The sequence below is a fragment of the Poeciliopsis prolifica genome, unplaced genomic scaffold, assembly GCF_027474105.1.
Source record: "Poeciliopsis prolifica strain line A6 unplaced genomic scaffold, Auburn_PproV2 SCAFFOLD076, whole genome shotgun sequence".
NCBI lineage: Eukaryota > Metazoa > Chordata > Actinopteri > Cyprinodontiformes > Poeciliidae > Poeciliopsis > Poeciliopsis prolifica.
The window spans coordinates 524,190-543,004 of NW_026562451.1; the positions used below are offsets into that span (position 1 = coordinate 524,190).

General features: G+C 37.7%; 1 protein-coding gene across 3 annotated transcripts in view; it reads right to left on the reverse strand.

The window, feature by feature from the left end:
* Window positions 1–1,316: 1,316 nt before the first annotated feature.
* Window positions 1,317–18,815, reverse strand: part of grm1a (glutamate receptor, metabotropic 1a) — a 34,919-nt gene continuing 17,420 nt past the window's right edge. For 2 of the 3 annotated variants that reach the window (XM_055021440.1, XM_055021439.1), the window contains exons 4-9: window positions 14,770–15,005; window positions 13,312–13,558; window positions 12,714–12,882; window positions 11,087–11,213; window positions 8,875–9,811; window positions 1,317–4,007 (exon numbers count right to left, since the gene is read on the reverse strand). In XM_055021440.1, coding sequence (XP_054877415.1) covers window positions 3,197–4,007; window positions 8,875–9,811; window positions 11,087–11,213; window positions 12,714–12,882; window positions 13,312–13,558; window positions 14,770–15,005 — 2,527 coding nt within the window. In that variant the 3' untranslated portion in view covers window positions 1,317–3,196. The remainder of the gene's footprint in view (window positions 4,008–8,874; window positions 9,812–11,086; window positions 11,214–12,713; window positions 12,883–13,311; window positions 13,559–14,769; window positions 15,006–18,815) is intronic. The other variant, XM_055021441.1, reaches the window with a different exon arrangement.

The window sequence follows — 18,815 nt, forward strand, 5'->3', positions numbered from 1 at the left end:
CCATATTACAAACATACCACCTGTGAGAAAAAAAGCAATTGATGGCTTAAACAGTATTACAAACTTTGAGGGATTGTACAACTTGTACTGTGTTTCAAATACAATGACACAGTAAAACTTTGAAAAACGTGGAAAAATACCAGCGCAGCATGAAAAGAAAAAAACATTTCTTTTTTTTTTATCACCTTTCTTGCCATTAAAACTCATTCCTATAGGTCTAAAATTTAGTGTAAACTGTATTAATAGCAATGCCATGATCTACAATAACACAATCACCTTCATTGGATAATTTATATAAGAGTTAAAAACAGGGATTGGCACATAATATGTATATCATACAGCTCAAGCCTTCAACTGAATGGCAGCTTGTACCGTCATTTGGTGTTTGAGACCTTTTAATAATTAGTATGTAACTAACTATTAATGTTTGGCACATTTCTTAATATTTTATTGTAAAGTCTCACTTAGGTCTCAAAACAAAACTATTTGAGGTGACATGAACCAAAAAAGAATATCTTTAACACAGCTGAGATGTCTTAACTCATCTGATCCAGACAAGAATGAGACGCATTTATTCTAACAAAGATATAAAACTTCTCTTTTTATAGCAACAGATTAATTCATATTTATCATTTTTGGTATGTGTCTGCAACTGTATTTTTTTTAAACAAATTTGTAAGATAGTAAGCCTTCATCAGCATTTCATCGAGCAGACTCTATCAGCTTTATATTACATTAGTAGAAACTAAGGTTATCCAAAGGTTATGCTGATTCTCCCACTAATTTTAATACAAGAACAATATTAGGTTCATGGTTCCCAAGTAGTCTTACAGTTCAGAAGCTATTAAATTGCTTTTTTTTTTCCAACTTTAGAGAAACGTGGAGTTAAAACTCCAATGTCTCCAGTTTGTTTGTTTCATTCAAATGTATAAAAAAATAGTAATAATAATAACTAAAAAAAAACCTTGAATAACCCGGTACATTTTTTTTTAAATAAATAAGTTTCAACTGATTTAAATTTGTTAAATTATCAAAGGAACAGTTAAGTATGCATTATCAATCTACCAAATGGAAAGCCAATTTCAGCATTATTTTAAGGAAAAAACAAAAATTGAGCTCATATGCCAATCAAGTCAAACCCAGAAAAGTAAAACCCAGAAAAGTAACCCCTAGAAAATTAAAAATAGAAAATGTAAAATTTGCAAGAAGCTTGTAGTCAGGTACACTTTATATATATATATATGTATATATATATATATATATATATATATATATATATATATATATATATATATATATATATATATAAACTTAACTTTTGTTGCCCTCAACAAACTGAAGATGTTCTCCCATCTGTTGTTGAACCAAATTGTGATTTTTATGTACCCTTACAGCTCTATGTTTAAAATAAAATTGTTTTTCTTACAGACCTTTTGTTTGCACCATCAAACCAAAGCTATGTATGCAAAGCTATGTATATATATATTATGATGTCCAGTGTTCGTTTGGCTTGAAAGAAGAGGCCAGTACTACAAAGCAGGTTTTTTGTTTTAGCTCAACTATCTCAACTAACTCTTGGTCAGCCTACCCTTCCTATAAGATTGACAGATTTGATGTCAGGGAATCAATGACAATGAAGAAGCAGAAAATAAAGGTCAGTGTGTTCAACACAAATATTTATTAACTTGTCAATATCAATGCCACACCATTAAGGTACAAATTTATCATTGTATATTGCATTATTTTAATATGTCCCACATGCAAAACTGAACGTTAGAAGAAAATAGACGATTTTGTCGTTTATCAATTAATTTTTTTAGCAAGTCTTAGGTATTTACCCGTTTTCCATTTGCACTTTATGTGATCCTCATAGCATTTAATCTTTAAATGTAGCCTAAGTTTTATTGTAATTTTATTTGCCTCTACTATTTTATTTTCCTCTAAATAATTCAAATTGTCATGTGTATGATTGTAAGTAAACTTGTCTTGTCCTCTGTAAACAAAAGTTATTTTGATCATGTTGGATGAGGACTGAACATTTAGTTCAACTATTGAAAAATTCATTCTCAGAAGTTGAAATAGTTGGAATTTTAATTCATGTTTGAGCATGAAAGCGCTTCTGAATTTGCTACAGAAAGGCAAACAAGTCTAAAGTAAGTTGGTTTTAAATAAAATGCAAGTAAGTTAGTGTTAAAGGGAAAATGTTCACCCTGTTTTGTGTGTGTGTGTGTGTACTGTGGGATACTGTTTCAGCCCATTGTACCATGTACAATGGGCAAAGGTCCAAATTGCATATATTTACTCCAAATTGTTGAAGAATTGACTTCATTTGGGTCAATGAAGGTTTGATGGTGGTACCTGAAGCCAGACCAAATGAGTTCCACTCATCTAAACAGCAAGATCATGGAGCTGAAAAGTGAGAAATTAAATATGTGCATAAAAGAATGTTTAATACTCTCTTAACATGTTCAAAAGTTGGATGTCCAGTGTTTGCAGGGCAGGTGTTTGCTGTTATCAAGACCTGAGACAAAGTTGAAATATTAAGAAAATGATTATTCCACACACTTTACCCTAAATACTATTCAAGTTAAAATCATACACTCCAGGTAATGAGGTATTGTAAATATCCAAGTTCACTTTCACTCACTTAAGATCTACAACATCACATTATGTAATTAAAGATTATTTAATATTTAAGCAAAAACTTTGGATGACTGAGTCTTTGTGATACATATAGATAATATAAATTCTGGTGGGATGTACTTCATGAACAGCATCTCAGTGAAAGTAATTTAGAGAGAGACAGAAGACACACTGACTCATTCTTCAGTTACCTCTGTCCTTGTGATTTATTCACACATCTGTTGAAATCTTATCTGGAAGCCTAAGCTGCTTCAATAAGCCAATAAACCTGCTTCACAGCACAAGCCTCTGATTGATTTTGGCACTCTTCCTTGTAATTTTATTTGAAAAAACATGTGCAATAACAGCCTTTCCCAAAAGCGCTTTTACAGTAAATAATTCCTCATATATTTATCCTTAAACTTCTTTTTTTTTTCTTTTTTTGTTTTTACTCACCTACGAATAAAAGAAATAAACTCAAGCGAGCAAATCACTTAATGAAAAATTTGAAAAGTTGTTTGTGTGAATGAGGATGTTTCTAAAGAAATGTCCATTGACTTCACCGGTTCTGCTCTCACAGTGTTGAGGAGCTGTGTGCAAAGTTTTGGAGGATATTCGAGGCGTAGACCGAGCTACCGAGCATGGAATCGATGATGGGGGAGTCGTTCGCCGAATCCCCTGAACACAGCGAGTCTCTGAAGGGGGAGGGGGGAGACAGAGCCAGAGAATCTTCCAGAATGGTCTTATTTGGAGGTAAATCCTCACCTTCGCCTTCATCCCCCTCCCCCTCTTCCTTGGCGTCATAAATGTAGCTGTGCAAGAGGTCCAGCTCCTCATCCTCAGACCCTTCGTCCTCAAACTCCCCCAGTCTTGGGTCTGAAGGAAACTGAGAGGGTATCAGGCTCAAAGGCTCATTGGCAGGAATTTGCTCAAAGGAAGAGCGGCTTTTTAGTGCAGGGACATGAGAGCTTTGCGTGTTCAACAACGCCCCCTGCAAGCACTCGTGGGTGGGGTGTATGAAGTCGGAGGGCAAATTAGAGGCCGGCTCATCTAAATCAAATTCCAGTCCTTGTTGCGTCTGTTCCGAGCAAGTCGGAGTCCAGAGGGGGCGCTCTGCATCCCTCTGGTTGTCTTCCTCCGCCTTATTGCACGGAGGCTTGGTGCCAGGCGTGTCCTCTGGAGGTTGGGGGTCTGTGCCATGGTTGCCGGTGGAGGGCTCACAACTGTGGGGGTCGGGGGTGTTAGTTAGGGGCCTGATGACCGCTGTCTGATTCGAGCCGGCTTCCTGTTTCCTCACATGCACAGACAGTCTGTGCCACACATTCCCCCCCTTCGGAGGGTGTCTGGGACCTGATTCAGACCATGACACAGACTTGCCATTAGAACTATGAATGAAATAAAGACCCAAGTTACTATCAAAGGAAACCAGGAGGTGGAGGCAGAAAAAACAGCAAAACATAACAGCAGCAACATACCACAACAGGGTGATAGCATTTTAACATTTCTGGTGCATGTCAAAATACTTTTAATCACATAACTAGACATTAACAGCTTTGCTGTGAGAGCTAACTGGTGAGCCGCTAGGAGCATTACACGTTGTGGCTCAACAAACAGTGATTCATAATGCGCTGCAGACAGCATTATGATCCTCGTTTAAAGAATTAGGAGCCATCCAACTCATTTCTCAATTCCTTTTTTTTGTTTTGACTTTTAATAAAACAGGATGCATGCATTTGCACAGATTTTTTTTTTGTCCCTGAACTGGCCTGACAAAGACATACAGCTTAGCTCAAAATGAGCTTGGACTGGCTCTAATGTGATTAGTTTGAGGGGTGGTCAGGGAGGGTGTACATGCTGAGAAAAGTTAAATGTGAGGTTAATTCAGGATAAACCAAAAGCAGCAGGGTGGCAGGTCTCCTCACTGGAAGGCTGCAGTGTCAAAAACACCAAAGTGACCAGATAATCGAGGGAGTGATAAGTCAGTGGCATGCCTTAGTCAGGCAAACTGTTTTGTTGCTGGATGCAAAAAAATTTTCAAAAAAAATGTAGAACATCCTAGTCGTAAAAATTTGCTGTTCAAGAATCTTAAGTCTTCAAATCTCTATCTTGCTTCTAAGTAGCCATAGAGGTCTTAAACAAGAATTTCTCAAAAATGTCTAAAGGGCAGCAAAAGCTTTTCTTTGGACTTTGGACTACCATTTTTAGGAGAACAATTTTCAACATAAAAGGCAATTTTTTGGATGAAATTATTCAACTGCCTGTACATACTTCTTCATCAGACCAAACTTTAGCAAATCTGATGCAACCAATCAAGGTCTCTGTCTCTTATATTCAGTGATGTTTTATGGCATGTCAGAGATAAGGCTAAGTCTGGAGAATCTTCAACAACAACAAAAAAAATCTGAGAAGAGACCATGGCTTGGCACAAATGAGGAAAGAGGTCCAATAAGAAAGTAAAACTCCTGAACCTTCCAAGGGAGTCATGTTTCACAAGTTCAAAATTAAAGTGATGGTGGCTATACCTTCTAAATCTGGCAGAAAGATGAAGTCAGTAATGATTATCTACCAGACCTTTAAGCAGGCAGCTGGTGAGAAAAGCTCAACTGACTGCAAAATATCAATAGCAAGACCAGGAGGCAGCAGTAATTGACGTTTCAGTTTTCACTAAACACTGAGAGACTCCAAACTAACAAGTTTCACACAATTACTAAACAAAAAATATAAGAAAAGTCTAGATTTGTTTCACTTTAAGCTTTAATATCTTCACATAACAGTGGCCCTTCTAAGAAAGACACCACAAGAAGACTTGCTGTAACCATTTGGATGATTTATATCTCATGGAGAACAAGGGCATCGATTGAACACCATCTAACTTAAACTCCCACCAATGTGCAAATAAAAAGAATTCTACAGCATGAATGCCACAGCGTTCACACTCCACTGCCACAGAACTGAAGGAACTCTGACTCAGATATTACAGCAGTGACCCAATAAAAACAATCTCACACAATCCTCTGCTGAGTTTGCACTGATGAAAATTCTCTCACTTCGACATGATGGATGCTCTAAGCTAAAATTGAAATTGATTTACCCTACTTTCTTAGTAATGTGGCTCATAATTATCAGACCACTGAGTTCACTGAGATGACAGTTCATTTCAAGAACATCTGTGGATTCTAACCCTTGATGCCACTATGCATGCACTATTCAAAAAGGAAGCTCATCAGAAACACCAAACGTATTCTAGAGACAGGATTTCCTTTCTTCACATGTTTGTCTTTCATTTCCTCTTTGGATGCATGACCAGACAGGAAACAGTTAGCTAAGATTAAATTCAAGATTGTATCGGCCAGCTTGAACTGTGCATCCATTGACACCACAACCTAAAATGTTTTGGACAATTATGCCAAAGGTTACTTAGATTCCACTCAGTTTTTGTGATGTAAGGAGAGAGGAAAGTACCACTTTTACCCACAAACAGTACATGTTCGGGGCGATTGTTGAAGAGATAAAAGATGTACTGATGAAAAAGTCACAAATGTCAAAACATTGCAATTTCTAATGTGCTATGTTGAGTACATCACTACCCAATTCTTTGCAAGAAGTCTTGCACTTCAAACAGTTCAAGTCTGTTTACATAAAAATATATTATATTAATTGACATTTTTGTTTACAGTGAGATTTTGCAGTGGAATATTTTACCAAGTATCTTCATTGGCTCTGATTGAAGAGTGATGGTGTTGCTCAAACTCTAAGGTAAGCAGTAACTTCTGAAATGCAAGTTAACTAAAAATGACTGAATGGTTTTCCCTTCTTCCTGCATCAACAGGATAAATAAAACACACCTTAATATTGATGTCAGAGTTGTTAGGGCTAAGTGTTAGGTTGGACATGCCATCTTCTTGTTCCCCAAAGGAAGACTTTAAAAGGTTCATTGAAACCCTGGTGTTTTAGAAGCAAACTGGGAATGGTTTAAGGAATTAAGAATTTGAATAGCACGCATTGCTTTTTTGTATCTACTACAGTTACTGAACAGCCACTTTGTTGGATGTCAAAAATAAAAACAGCTCCACTGACAGTGCAGCCCTCCAGTAAAGAAACAAACCCCCTTGCCACAGCAGTTGCCAGCCTTGAATCTACGGTGCTTGTGTAGATGAGTAAAGGTTAATGTTAGGTAAGATGCATAGCAAGGATTTAGAGACAACACCTAAACATTTTAGGATCAGTCTCATTCTCTGCCCCACTCCTTACTTTAGTCACCTGTCCACGTGTCACTGCTGTGGAGCTCAAAAAAAGTTACATGCAATTCTGACTGACTGTGTAACATTTGTTCTCAAATAATCACTTACATGAAGAAAGGCCAGTTCGCTTCAAATCTGTCAATCAATCTCATTTATTGTGTGTGTGTGATATAATAAATTGAAGTCAATTTCATCATGAATATTTTAGAACTCAGGGGGAGGGGGATGCGTCCTGTGAAATCATTTATAAATATATATATATATATATATATATATATATATATATATATATATATATATATATATATATATATATATATATATATATATATATATATATATATCAGTTCCACATTATTAAGACTGGAGTGCCAAAAGTCAAATTGATATGATTTCACACACCCAAACTTTTTCAGAATTTGTTGCTTTACAGCCACAACCACAAAATGCATGTTATTGGATTTTTACAGGACAGACGAATAGAAAGTGCTGCCTAATTCTGAGGTTAAATGATTTTCATAATTCTTGAAAATGAAAGGATCTATCAGTTGTGGCATTCATCCCCCCACTCTTATTGATGGTCTCCTTGGTCAGACTTTCAGCTTTCATGGACAGCTTTGTCTTTATATGTTTGGAGTTTCCTCTTTTAAGTTTTAGATGATGAGTTAAGCTTGTGATCCAACTCTGCTGTATACTTTCCTCACAATTTTATTCCTGACCTCTCTGGTGAGGTCTGTGGTATTTGTTTCAAAGATCCTTAGAGGCCTTCACAAATAAGTTGTTTTCACAGAGTGCCTTAGTCTGTGACTTTATTTGCTAATTAGGCTACTTCTGAATGGTCATCCTGGATTTTTTTTATGGGTATTTGAGTAAATTAGGCTGAATCCAAATTGTACCCGAACTTTTATGATTCGCAAATGCAAAAAAAAAAAAGAAAAAAATAACATGTTTCCTTTTCTTTCTACTTCACTGTTTCACTCAACTGCATGTTGGTCTGTGACATAAAATCTCTCCCAAAATACATAGAAGTTTGTGGCACTAATGTAAAAAATGTGAACAAGTTCATGGAGTATAAACAATAACAGGTTCTACAAAAAGAACTCAAACTGTTCCACATACAAACTTACATACGTCATGAACATGGATGTAATGGCTTGATTTGTTTATAATTCATTAGGAAATATAAAGTAAGATTAATCTTAATTAATTAATGAATTAAAAACGTAGGTTTTTAGATATGTATTTGTCCACTCCGAACATAAGTGTCGGCTTCCCAAGTCTCTTTGACTTCCACTGAATGACCGTAAAGAGTTTAGTAAAGAGTAAAGAGTCAGGTAAGAGTTTGTTTTACAGAAGTTATTAACCAACAATGAACACTGCAATGGTTAAGTAAAATGAACTCAATCCAGATCTGAGAAAGAGGATTATTACTTCCAAGAGATTTATCTTTAAGGAATTTCTAAAAGACTCCTCAACTCAAAGCTATTATTTGAAATAGCTTATGTAAAATATGCTAAGCCAAATTTCATGAGAAGTTATCCAGCATAGTGTTGCGTTCGTGATAAAACAGCGGCAACTACAGCTGAGCAGTTCTATTACAGATGGACCTAAAGAATATGTTTTTATAAGAGTACTGCTCTGCATGTATTTCTGTTTTGTAGTTTCATAACATTTATCTCCATGATGATTTCATGCAAACTTTTCCCTTCGGCTGCACTTTATAAGAATTATACAAATCCATGACGTTTGGAAAAATAGCTGGTCGGCTTCTATTTTTCATATTTCTTTTTGGTGCTGAATTATACTGCAATCTCTCCGCCTCTAAAGTCAGAATTGGGATTTGAAAATGTCTTGGACTGTATGCAGTCTATCCTTTCCTGGGAGTTTCAGATAAATGAAAGCAAATTCCGACTTACAAGCTCAAAGGGAAGGCACCACTGTCTTCTAATTTGAATACATGTTACTGAACATGATGTAATTTTCCCGAATATCAAAAAGATTAGATACTCACTTGGCATTTCCAGAAATCGCCTTCTTCCGACGGAATATGTTAAAGAAGCTGTTGCTCCCGCACTGAGCCGCAGACTTCCCGTCGCCGACATGCATTCGCACCACGTCGGAAGTGGTGAAGGCGCTTCGGACGTTTCTCTCTGGTTTGGAAATGATAATGTACATCTTGGGCGTGAACATGCACCCCAGAGCTACTGTCACACTCAGGCTGACCGAGAAAGACGTGGTTATGATCTTGTAGTTTGAGCCGAAATAGATTGGCACAAAGGCAAGCCAGATGATGCAGGTAGTGTACATTGTAAAGGCAATATATTTGGCCTCATTGAAATTGGCAGGGACGTTCCTCGTCTTGAAGGCATAGTAGGTGCAGCTCATGATAAGTAGGCCGTTGTAGCCCAGCGGTGCCACCATGCCTACGTTGCTGGTGTTGCAGATGAGGTAGACCTCACGTATGCTTGGGTATGATTTGATGGGCTCGGGAGGCTCCAGAATAATGAGCGTTATCTCAAGAGTTAGTTGCACGCTGATAAGCACAAAGGCAATGATGACTTGGGCCCAGGCACTCATGAAGCGTGGTTTCCTGGTGCAGATCTTCTTCTTGCTGCCAGCTAGAATACGAGCAATCCGGTTTGTTTTTGTCACCAGAGCAGAGTAGCACATGGCAGAAGAGAGGCCTACCAAGAGTCTCTGCAGGTAGCAGGAAGCAACAGTGGGACGGGCGATTAATGTGAACGGACAGATATAACCCAAGAATATGCCTGCCAAGATGATGTAACAGAGTTCCCTACTGGAGGATTTAACCACAGGCGTGTCACGGTACTGGATGAATATGAAGGTGACAAAGGAGGTGATCAGGATGCCAACGCAGGAGAAAACAACTGCGACAATGGATTCCACATCAGCCCAGTCAAGATACTTCAGAGGCAGGGGCTCACAGCCTGAAAGACATTTACAGTACAAAGACTTATTAGCATGCTCATGTTCCTGGGAAACTTTTTTTTTATCAGCAATGCTATAGTCTTCTGGTATCAATTTGGCTTTGCAAGACATGAATATGTGTGTTTTAACTGCACTAGTTGCATGCTTGTCATCTAGCCTGAGGAAGAATATTGAAGAGCTTAATTTGGAGAAAAAAACTGACATCCCTCGACTTCCCCAGCTTAACGCACTATAAATTATGTGCTTCTGCTAATAGCATTAAAATGACTTCACTTAGAAGCCCACTTTTGATCTGACGCCTAACATGTCAAATCGTTGAAAATCTGACATTTAAAAGTAGTCCATGTTGGCTAACACTGAGAGAACATGCTTATTTAAAAAAAAATTTGCCATTCTAGATCATTTCAGTAACAATTCTAAAATAAAGAAACCCTTCAAAGTAAACCGAGTGCCCCTCTTTCTCTTCTCTTCTCTCAAAGTAATGAGAGTGAAAGGGAAATTTCTTTCTCAACACACTGGTGAAGTGTGTTCCCAGGCTTCTCATGGCAGTAATGGGATTTTACACCTGGGAATGGAGAGCTCCTCTCAACTTCATAAATTGCTGTCAAAACAACCTCCAAGATATAAGGTGAAGAGCATGGAGCAAGGAAGCGAGAAACATCACCTTTTTTTTTTTTTTAAGTAACAAGGAGCCTGAGGAAGCAATGAGAGGATCACCCTTCAGGAAGAAGCGTGATCAGTAAAAGTATGAAATAGTTTGTATTTTATTCCATCTACCTAATTATTCACATCAAGTAAAGGATTAGCCTGACAGGAGCTGAAACAGGTGAACAGTTATGGTTTTGTTCTATACCTTTTCTCACTTATATTCAAATTAAACCAAATATTTTCCTGTTTTAGATCAAACACTATTGTCAAAATGATTTTTATAACAGGAAAAAATAGAAAGAAATTTAAAGGTGACATCAGAAGAAATCAGGTAAGCAGTTTTCTGGGTGTCTAGATATCCAGTATATTTGACAACATTTTTACAGGTTAAAAGGAAATTCAATCATATGCTACTGATATCTGACAGGAATTTACAAAAAATCTGAGATTCCGCAGTAAATTACATTTAGTACATGTTTTGATCATACATTTTGTCTGATCAAAACAGGAAATATTTAATCTAATTTAATTCAATCTTATGTCAGACAATTAGAAAAGAAAAGCTTTTTTGCATCTTTTTATGAGCATATAAGGCTTGAAAATAGTTTGTAGCTAGACTTTCCTACCTGCAAGATCTTCGTCGGGCCACCATCCCAGCTCACAGGCCTTGCAGGTAAACTCATCTTGAACATACTCATTGTCTTTGCAGGTCGTGCAAATCCAACAGCAGCTCACTTCACCTTTCCTTATCACCTGGGCACAGACGGGGAATAGGTATTGTTTCAACCAATCACAATGCTAATCTAACCACCACATAAAGCACAGTACACTTTAAGAAACACAAAATTGTAATTTGCATCAAGGAAAATTTCAAAATCAGGTATTTTTTTTGGTGCATTTTTTTTTTTTTTTTTTTTTTGAGTCTAAGACAGTGTTTGGAAAACAAGGCCAACTGCTCTCTTACATCCGGCTCCCAGAGAGGCGGTTATGAGAGCTGTGACATGCAAAGCAGGGTGAGAAGTGGGGCAAGAAACAAAGCAGGTAGAGGAAGACGTATGGGGCAGCCAACAGAGAGAGGCTGAACCTTTCCTTCGGGACAGCTCAGTGTACAACAACAGAAACTATTCATCCCCACCAGACGCCAGTCAGGGCATTTCGTGAAATTGGGCACAGAACCAGTTTGATTACTCAGTGAGGCAAACTGGCCTTTTCCTCGTCCTGTTGGGGTAAATGTCCCAGTATAACAAGAATATGTGTGCTATATGGGACATAATCTAAAATTAAGAACCTTTTTAAGGTTACATCATACCAACCAGGTAAGGTTGTAATAAGTAGTCAAAACTTATTCATTTAATAAATGTAATTAAATTAAGTGAAAATATTTACTAAATAATTTTAACATATTCTTGTACAGAACCCTGGAAGAGTAAACAGTATATTTTATTGAGATGTACCACTTAAACTAATAAGTAATTTTAATCAAAAGAATATTTTATTTTGTATTTTATCTGTATTAATGATTTTGATGAAGGCACTTGACAAAATGTAATTTTTGTTGCTGGTTTCTCAATTGGTGAATGACGTTTTCATGACTTTATTTTTTGTGGTTTTATGATGTAATGCACTTTGAACAGCTGTGTTCCTGAAACAAACTTGACTGATTGACTTGATTTATAGCGTTCATACATTTTATCAAAAGCAATTTGACCTACATATATTTAGCTCCGTTTATATTGTTTCCCACAGATAAACTCTTGCACAACATACAGACATAGCCTAAGTATGGATGTTCAAAAAAGGCCTGAGAAGTTTATGTAAAGCAGATATTGAGTGATTTTGGACAAATTACACTTGTATTCAAGTGTAATTTGACAGCCGTGTCTGTTCATAAATTAATAAACAGAAAATGATTGTGCTTACTGTTAAAGTAAAACACTGAAAGAAAAACAGGAATGTGAGAGATATCTGACATCAGATGTCATCTGCAGTAGCAGCAACGGTCTCATGCACGACTTTCTAGAAAATGTGTGGCATCACTTTTGATTTGCGATGTAGGTTGCCTTTCATTGACAAAGCAAGAATCGTTTATAAAATAATTAGAATGCAACTGTCTTCCAAGCTCATCCTCTTCTGCTATAACAGCTATTTGCAGCTGCTAAATGACTATGGATTTCTTTCAGACTATTTTGATGAATCCCTGACAGTGTTTATTTACGGTTGCAGAATTCCCTTTACCAGGATTTGAATCCCTACCTTTATCTGTCCCTTGGAGCAGGGGTCGCTGCAGACTGAGCGAACCATCTCGCTGCCATTCATCCACAGCTTGTTGTCGTTGATGTTAAGGATGCCTTCATGCCAGGATCCTACATTTATGTAGTCGAAGCGATCCTCACCCACATTCTGGAGATTCATGATGTCATACCTGGAAAAATGGGGAGAAAAAGAGAGAAATGGCAGATAAGCGTTGGTATGAGCAGGATGAAGTTGAAGAGTGGGATGTAATTCAGAGAGATTAAACAGCCTTGCAACCATTTTGTTTGTTAAAATTTGGTTTTGCAGTTCGTGTGTGTGTGTGTTCAGGAGTACACGGCGTTCTCATTTTTAAAATGAGCCAGGATGTGCTTCACCTAACCTCACACTATTGTTGGAATGGGCCTGCTCTGTTTTCCAACTCTCAAAGAGTGTCTATTGTGCTGGAAAAAAAGAAAAGATGAAAGTGGACTGCCGCAGTGGACCGTCCGCTGAATCTGTTCCAGTCCAAACTAATTACATCCCTCTGTGTGCTCAGGCCCAGCGCACATGTATGTGCCTATGCACGAATGCTCCGCTTCTCATCTCCTCCTTTTCTCACCTGCCTGGGGTGTCTCCGTTTTCATCAAAGTAAATGTCCTCCCCTGACACTCCTCTGAAGGACGTCTTGAGCAGGTAGTCCAGCAGCTTGCTGCCATCAATTGGATCCATTGCCTCACAGAGTCCCGTCTGGCCCGGGCATAGCTCCTTATGCATATCATGAAGGCCATGAGCCATAGCGTAGATGGCATTGATGACAAAGCCCATCTTACTGTCTTGAACATAGTTTTCATACAAGCCTTCATTTCCTGTTGAAAGAAAATTTTAAAAAAGTCATGAAGTGCAAGCCTTAGAACTGTGGCGAAATCTGCTTCAAATGAAGGAAACAGGAATGAAAGCCATTGTCCTTTCTTCATTGTAAATATCAACATATCAAACATATCCATCCAAATTTCCACAGGAAACAGATTGAGAATATTTTGAGAGGAGTTTGCATACACACAAATCAGTGTAAAATAAATTGAGTTTTTGTTTTTTGTTTTTTTTTGCAAGATGTAGTAACTGTACAAGAAACGACTTCAGAAACAAAGCTAGTTGCACAAGTTTGAATTTCAGTTACATTTTCTAAAATGTTTACAGCATCACTACTAATGTGAACTTTTCTTTTTGAATCACAAATTATAATGCATTCAAATGAAAGGGAAATTAAATGGAACAGCCTTATTCTAATTGTATTTAAATGTACTTGAATAAAATGTACGACTTGTTTTACCCTCGTGAAACATCTAAATTGTGGTTCAGAATGGCAAACGGGTGAACTGTGCTCTGTGTCAGATGCATGCATTCACTCTAGAAACCACAAGGTGTTCCAGATCCACATAGCTGCCAGAGTGAGCCATTCATTTGTGCAGTCTATGAATCAAATCCCCTATTCCCCCTTTTTTTCTTTCTTTTATTTGACTCCTAAAAAAGCAGCTTGTTACTTCACATATCAGTTTGGCCATTGAAAATCTCAGTATGCATCATAAGAGTCTCAGAGATTTGTTGTTGTTTTCAAATTGGCCAAACTCATCTCATGCCTGTGAGGAATCAAACATAAACAATGTGCCAGTGAAAAAAAAAATTAACCTAACACTCACCACCTTGAAGATCTTTGGGATATTTAAACAGCGACACAGACAATGCAGAAAAGCAGCCGTGACTACAATGACTGTACATGTGTGAAGCAGTAAAATTCATGAGATTTTATTTCTTTTATTACAAAAAACAGGCTGTGCAATTGAATCAACTGAATGCAGTGGTGGTTGATTTTGATAAGAACAAAATTTACCGTGATCACCTTTGAGAAGCAAATGAAGAGAATATTCAGAAAGAGAAAAATAAAAGATGTCATTGTTCTTTTGCTTTAAGAGTTACTGCTTAAATGTTGCAGACCCCTGCTTTACCTCAAATCTAATTCAACGCAGCCCTTTTGGTTTTAGTTCAGAAACTAAAGCTGAACTTCTCTGGTATCACCTACCAGAGCAAACTTTTTTGTAGTTCTTGTTTTCCTGCGGATGCCCCGGAAGGCGACACTGGAATCGATACTGCCAGAACTCGGCGAACCAGGGGTTCCTGGTGTTCTTGTTGAGACGCAGCTTCAGGTAGTAGTCGTCGAAGGACTTCACGACCTCCGACTGCAGCTTCATGGTGATTCCTCCCTCTGCCTCCTCCTCATAACCCTCCACCACTTCATAACGGTCAGCCCATCCATCGCTGCAGTGACATGCAAAAAAAAAACAAAAAAACTTAAATATAAATCATAGTCATCGAGATAATTATGGTAATTATAGACAATAAAGCATCAACAAAACAGTAAGAATCTACCGCAGACAGTAATGACAGACTTTGCTTGTCACTGTCAGTTCTCCTTTTAAAATAGATTCTTGTTGGGTGTAATTTGTGATTAGTATCAGATTGATACAAGAACAAACATTTGCAAGAGCTCAGAAATTTATTCCTTCATTCGCTCACTCATTTCACCAATGCAGAGTTTGATACCACAGTTCTGTCCTGGTTTTATTCACAATGCTTTTGGTAGACTGATGGCTCAGTTTTACCAAGTAATCTTAAAATTGATATATTTTAATTCATACTGATAATGATTTGCTTTAAAGCAGCTCTCAAAGAGAATTAAAAAAAATAAAAAGATCATTTCTGTATTTGTCATTTGAAGGTCATGAAAAGCACTTAAATGTCAAAATGATATTTTGTTAGAGTTTATATTTTGGGTACAGCATGTCCACTTGATATTCACTGGTCCTGAATAACAAGATTATTAAGCTTGTTTTTTTTTAACTGTTTGACCTGAAATCCTGTTTTAGGTCAGTTAGGATGGAACTTGTATAATATTTTTTGTTTTATTAAATCATTATTTCCACATGAAGATGGTATGATGTAAAAACTTGTGTAGAAATGTATGAGTTTGACAATCTGCTGCAACAATTTCTAAGTCAGGAAGGCTGAAATCTCACTGCCTCAGCTGTTACTGTTGGTTTTGGAAAATCTTTCTTGCTGGCTTGCTCGCTTGCATAACCCACTGAGCCTGAACGTCTATCCTATCAAGCTCATTTGGATATATCTGGCCAGTGGGCTCCAAAAGAAATGAAAAACATCAGTGAAAGTGACACTGAAATACAAATTAACAGACGGACAACGCCGCTAGAGGCTACCTTTTTTCTCACAGTCTGAGCCAGAGAGTTTTCAGCTCCTTGACTCCCTGTGTCTCTCTGCCGTCCTAATGTTAGCTTCGGGGTCCTGCCTTGAAATACCTGGACCGTCTACAGCTGCAAACCAATTAAGTGCAACTCACCATGGAACCAATTACCTCACACGTTGTTCCAGGTGAAGGATAAGGACACAAACATGTCTCTGTGAGTTCAGCTCAGATTCTCTGACCTTTTTGTCTACAATTACTGCCAGTCAGGAAAACGGAGACAGTCAAACTAATTGGCGAGATTGTGTGGGAGACGCAACGAAGCCAAGTGTGGGTCTTATCAAAGCAAAAACCATGCATGTATTTGTTCAGCTGGAAAAGGGAAAATTATGGAAATTATTTTAAAGGTAAAGCTCAGGTTATTCAGAAGTTGACTCTGATGTCTGATCCTCTGATCTTTTCATCTTGTTAAAAACTGAACTACCACAGTTGATCAAACTTTTCTTAAATATACTCTGTAGTCATCCCATTGTGCAAGATCAGACACATTAGGTATGTTAACTATGTTCCAGTCAAAAATGTTGCAACTTTGGTCTCGAGAAAAAAAAATCCCTCAATCCAGCATCTACAAAACCAAATCACAGTTCGGTAAAACGTTAGACTGTGACAAGACTGAGGCTTTGAAAATGTGGTCTCTGACTGGTCTGCAATGCCACAATGCTGATGTATGTGCCTACATAATAACATCCATCCATCCACTTTTTTACACCCTTATCCCATTGGGGTGGGTAGGGGTGCTGGTGTCTATCTCCAGCTGTCAAAAGGCAAGAGGCAGGGTTCACCCTCGACAGGTCGCCAGTCCATCGCAGACATAACAACACATGGTTTCCCCCAGAAAACTTGCTAAGCCCATGGCTGGGGCACTAGGGCGTTCATTCATTCACCGGCCTAATTCAGTTGCCTATCATGTTTTTGAGTTAAAAAGTGTTTGAAGTCGACAGGAAATTTGAAAATATCACTTGATAATTATGTGTTATTGTAAGATTGATGTTTGAATATTGACTATAAAGTCTTAAAAATGCAAACATTTAAAAAAAAAAACTAAAAAATTAGCTGTGCTTAGCCTAGTGGGGGCCCAAGTAAAGCCTGGTGGCCCACCAGGCTTGTAATACACTGTAACATTTATATATATCTTATAAACCAAAAATCATAACTGGGTTAAACATTAACTTGTTCTCAAAATGGTCAGCAGCCAGACAAGATCTAATCAAATATTGTCTGTTGCCTTTAAAGTTTAGTGTAACAGTCATTCTACAAAAGAGCATAACCTTGCACAATCCTACTGTGTGTGTTCTTAAATGCCAATGAATAATCTCTGTGGCTGATGTGCCAACAAGATTTCCTGCATTTCTGCTGACTGTTTAAAAAGAGAGTTGATGTGACTCACCACTAGAATTCTCCAAATTGAGTTAAGACTCAGAAACACGTGAACGTCATTGGGTCATTGGTCACATTTCCTTCATTCTCTCTGAGTCAATACCACCTCTGTCACTCCTTCTCTTCTTCAGTAGAAATGGCACAAAAACAAGCCCCAAGTTATCATTTAAGAATGTAAAGCACACCATAAATACATCAGCGTGAAAGGTTGAAGGCATTTAGTAAAGCCTGTGCTTTGCAATTTTATGTTTTGGTCTAAGTAAAGAGAAGGAAGCAGGCGGTTCTAAAATAAAGACAGTGAGCGAAAGAGAGGCAGGAGGAGTGCTGTTCAACACTCCACATGAATAATTCACAGAGCACTGAAGACATGCCTGACTGTTTCTCACAGTGCAGTTTGTGATAAAGTGAAATGACATTTCTTTCTTCTCACAGTTCTCTCTTTGAGAATATTCCTGTCTGGCAAAGGTCCAAACAGCTCATCAAAGCTCACCGTGCCCCATGAGGGCTGCCTAATGGGACCAAATCTGATTTACTGTCACCTCAATGTTCTGCACCTTCGCGCTGCATATTTGAATGGTCCCTCGTTACATAAACGCAGTTGGGCATACCAGAGAAACACCTGTTTGAACGGATTAAGTGTGGCATTAGCGACGCAGATGGTTCCACAATGACAGAGAGCCGGAAGGTTTAAAAATAAGCAAATCTTACCAGAAAGGTAAGATTGATACTTCAGGTATTGTAGAGCAAAAATATGCTGTTATACAATGGGAACTTTTCACCTTTTTCCATTTTTGACCTGAATTGTTGAAAAGGTGAATTCATTTTGCACCTTTAGTTTCTAGATTAGTCAAGGAAAAGAAAAGGCTGAACTGGATAACTGGGAAATGGAAATGTATCATTGTAATTCCACAGCTGACATTCCAGGAATGGTGTCAGAAAGCATAAGTGAAGATTTCTGGATGGAAGCGATGTGTAACAGACCACAGTGTTTGACATTCAAACCAGGCAGAAAGTGAAAAGGTATAGTGCATCTGTAGAAGGTCATTTAATGGTTTTGTGAACATGCTTCATGAACACATGAGAAAGCATAACAACATCATCAAGCGCTCATACATGAAATGTGTTGACTTCTAATGTGGTCAAACACAGGGAAATTTTTACAGATAATCTGTAATTAGCTGCATTATAGCTCCTTCAGCAGAAAACAAATGTGTTTAAATCACTTAAGATGGATGAAGGATAACATTTGACTTCGATGATTGCAGGTTTTTTGACATTATGAATAAATCCTGATTGTCCTCATTGCAGTTTGCCAAAAAGAAATTATGCAACCAGATTATGTAACGGACTGCATTCAGTCAAATACAGAAGATATTTTAGAATGATAATAGTTTATCGTTGTGCATTTGAAAGCCTTTAACTAAGCCAGATTA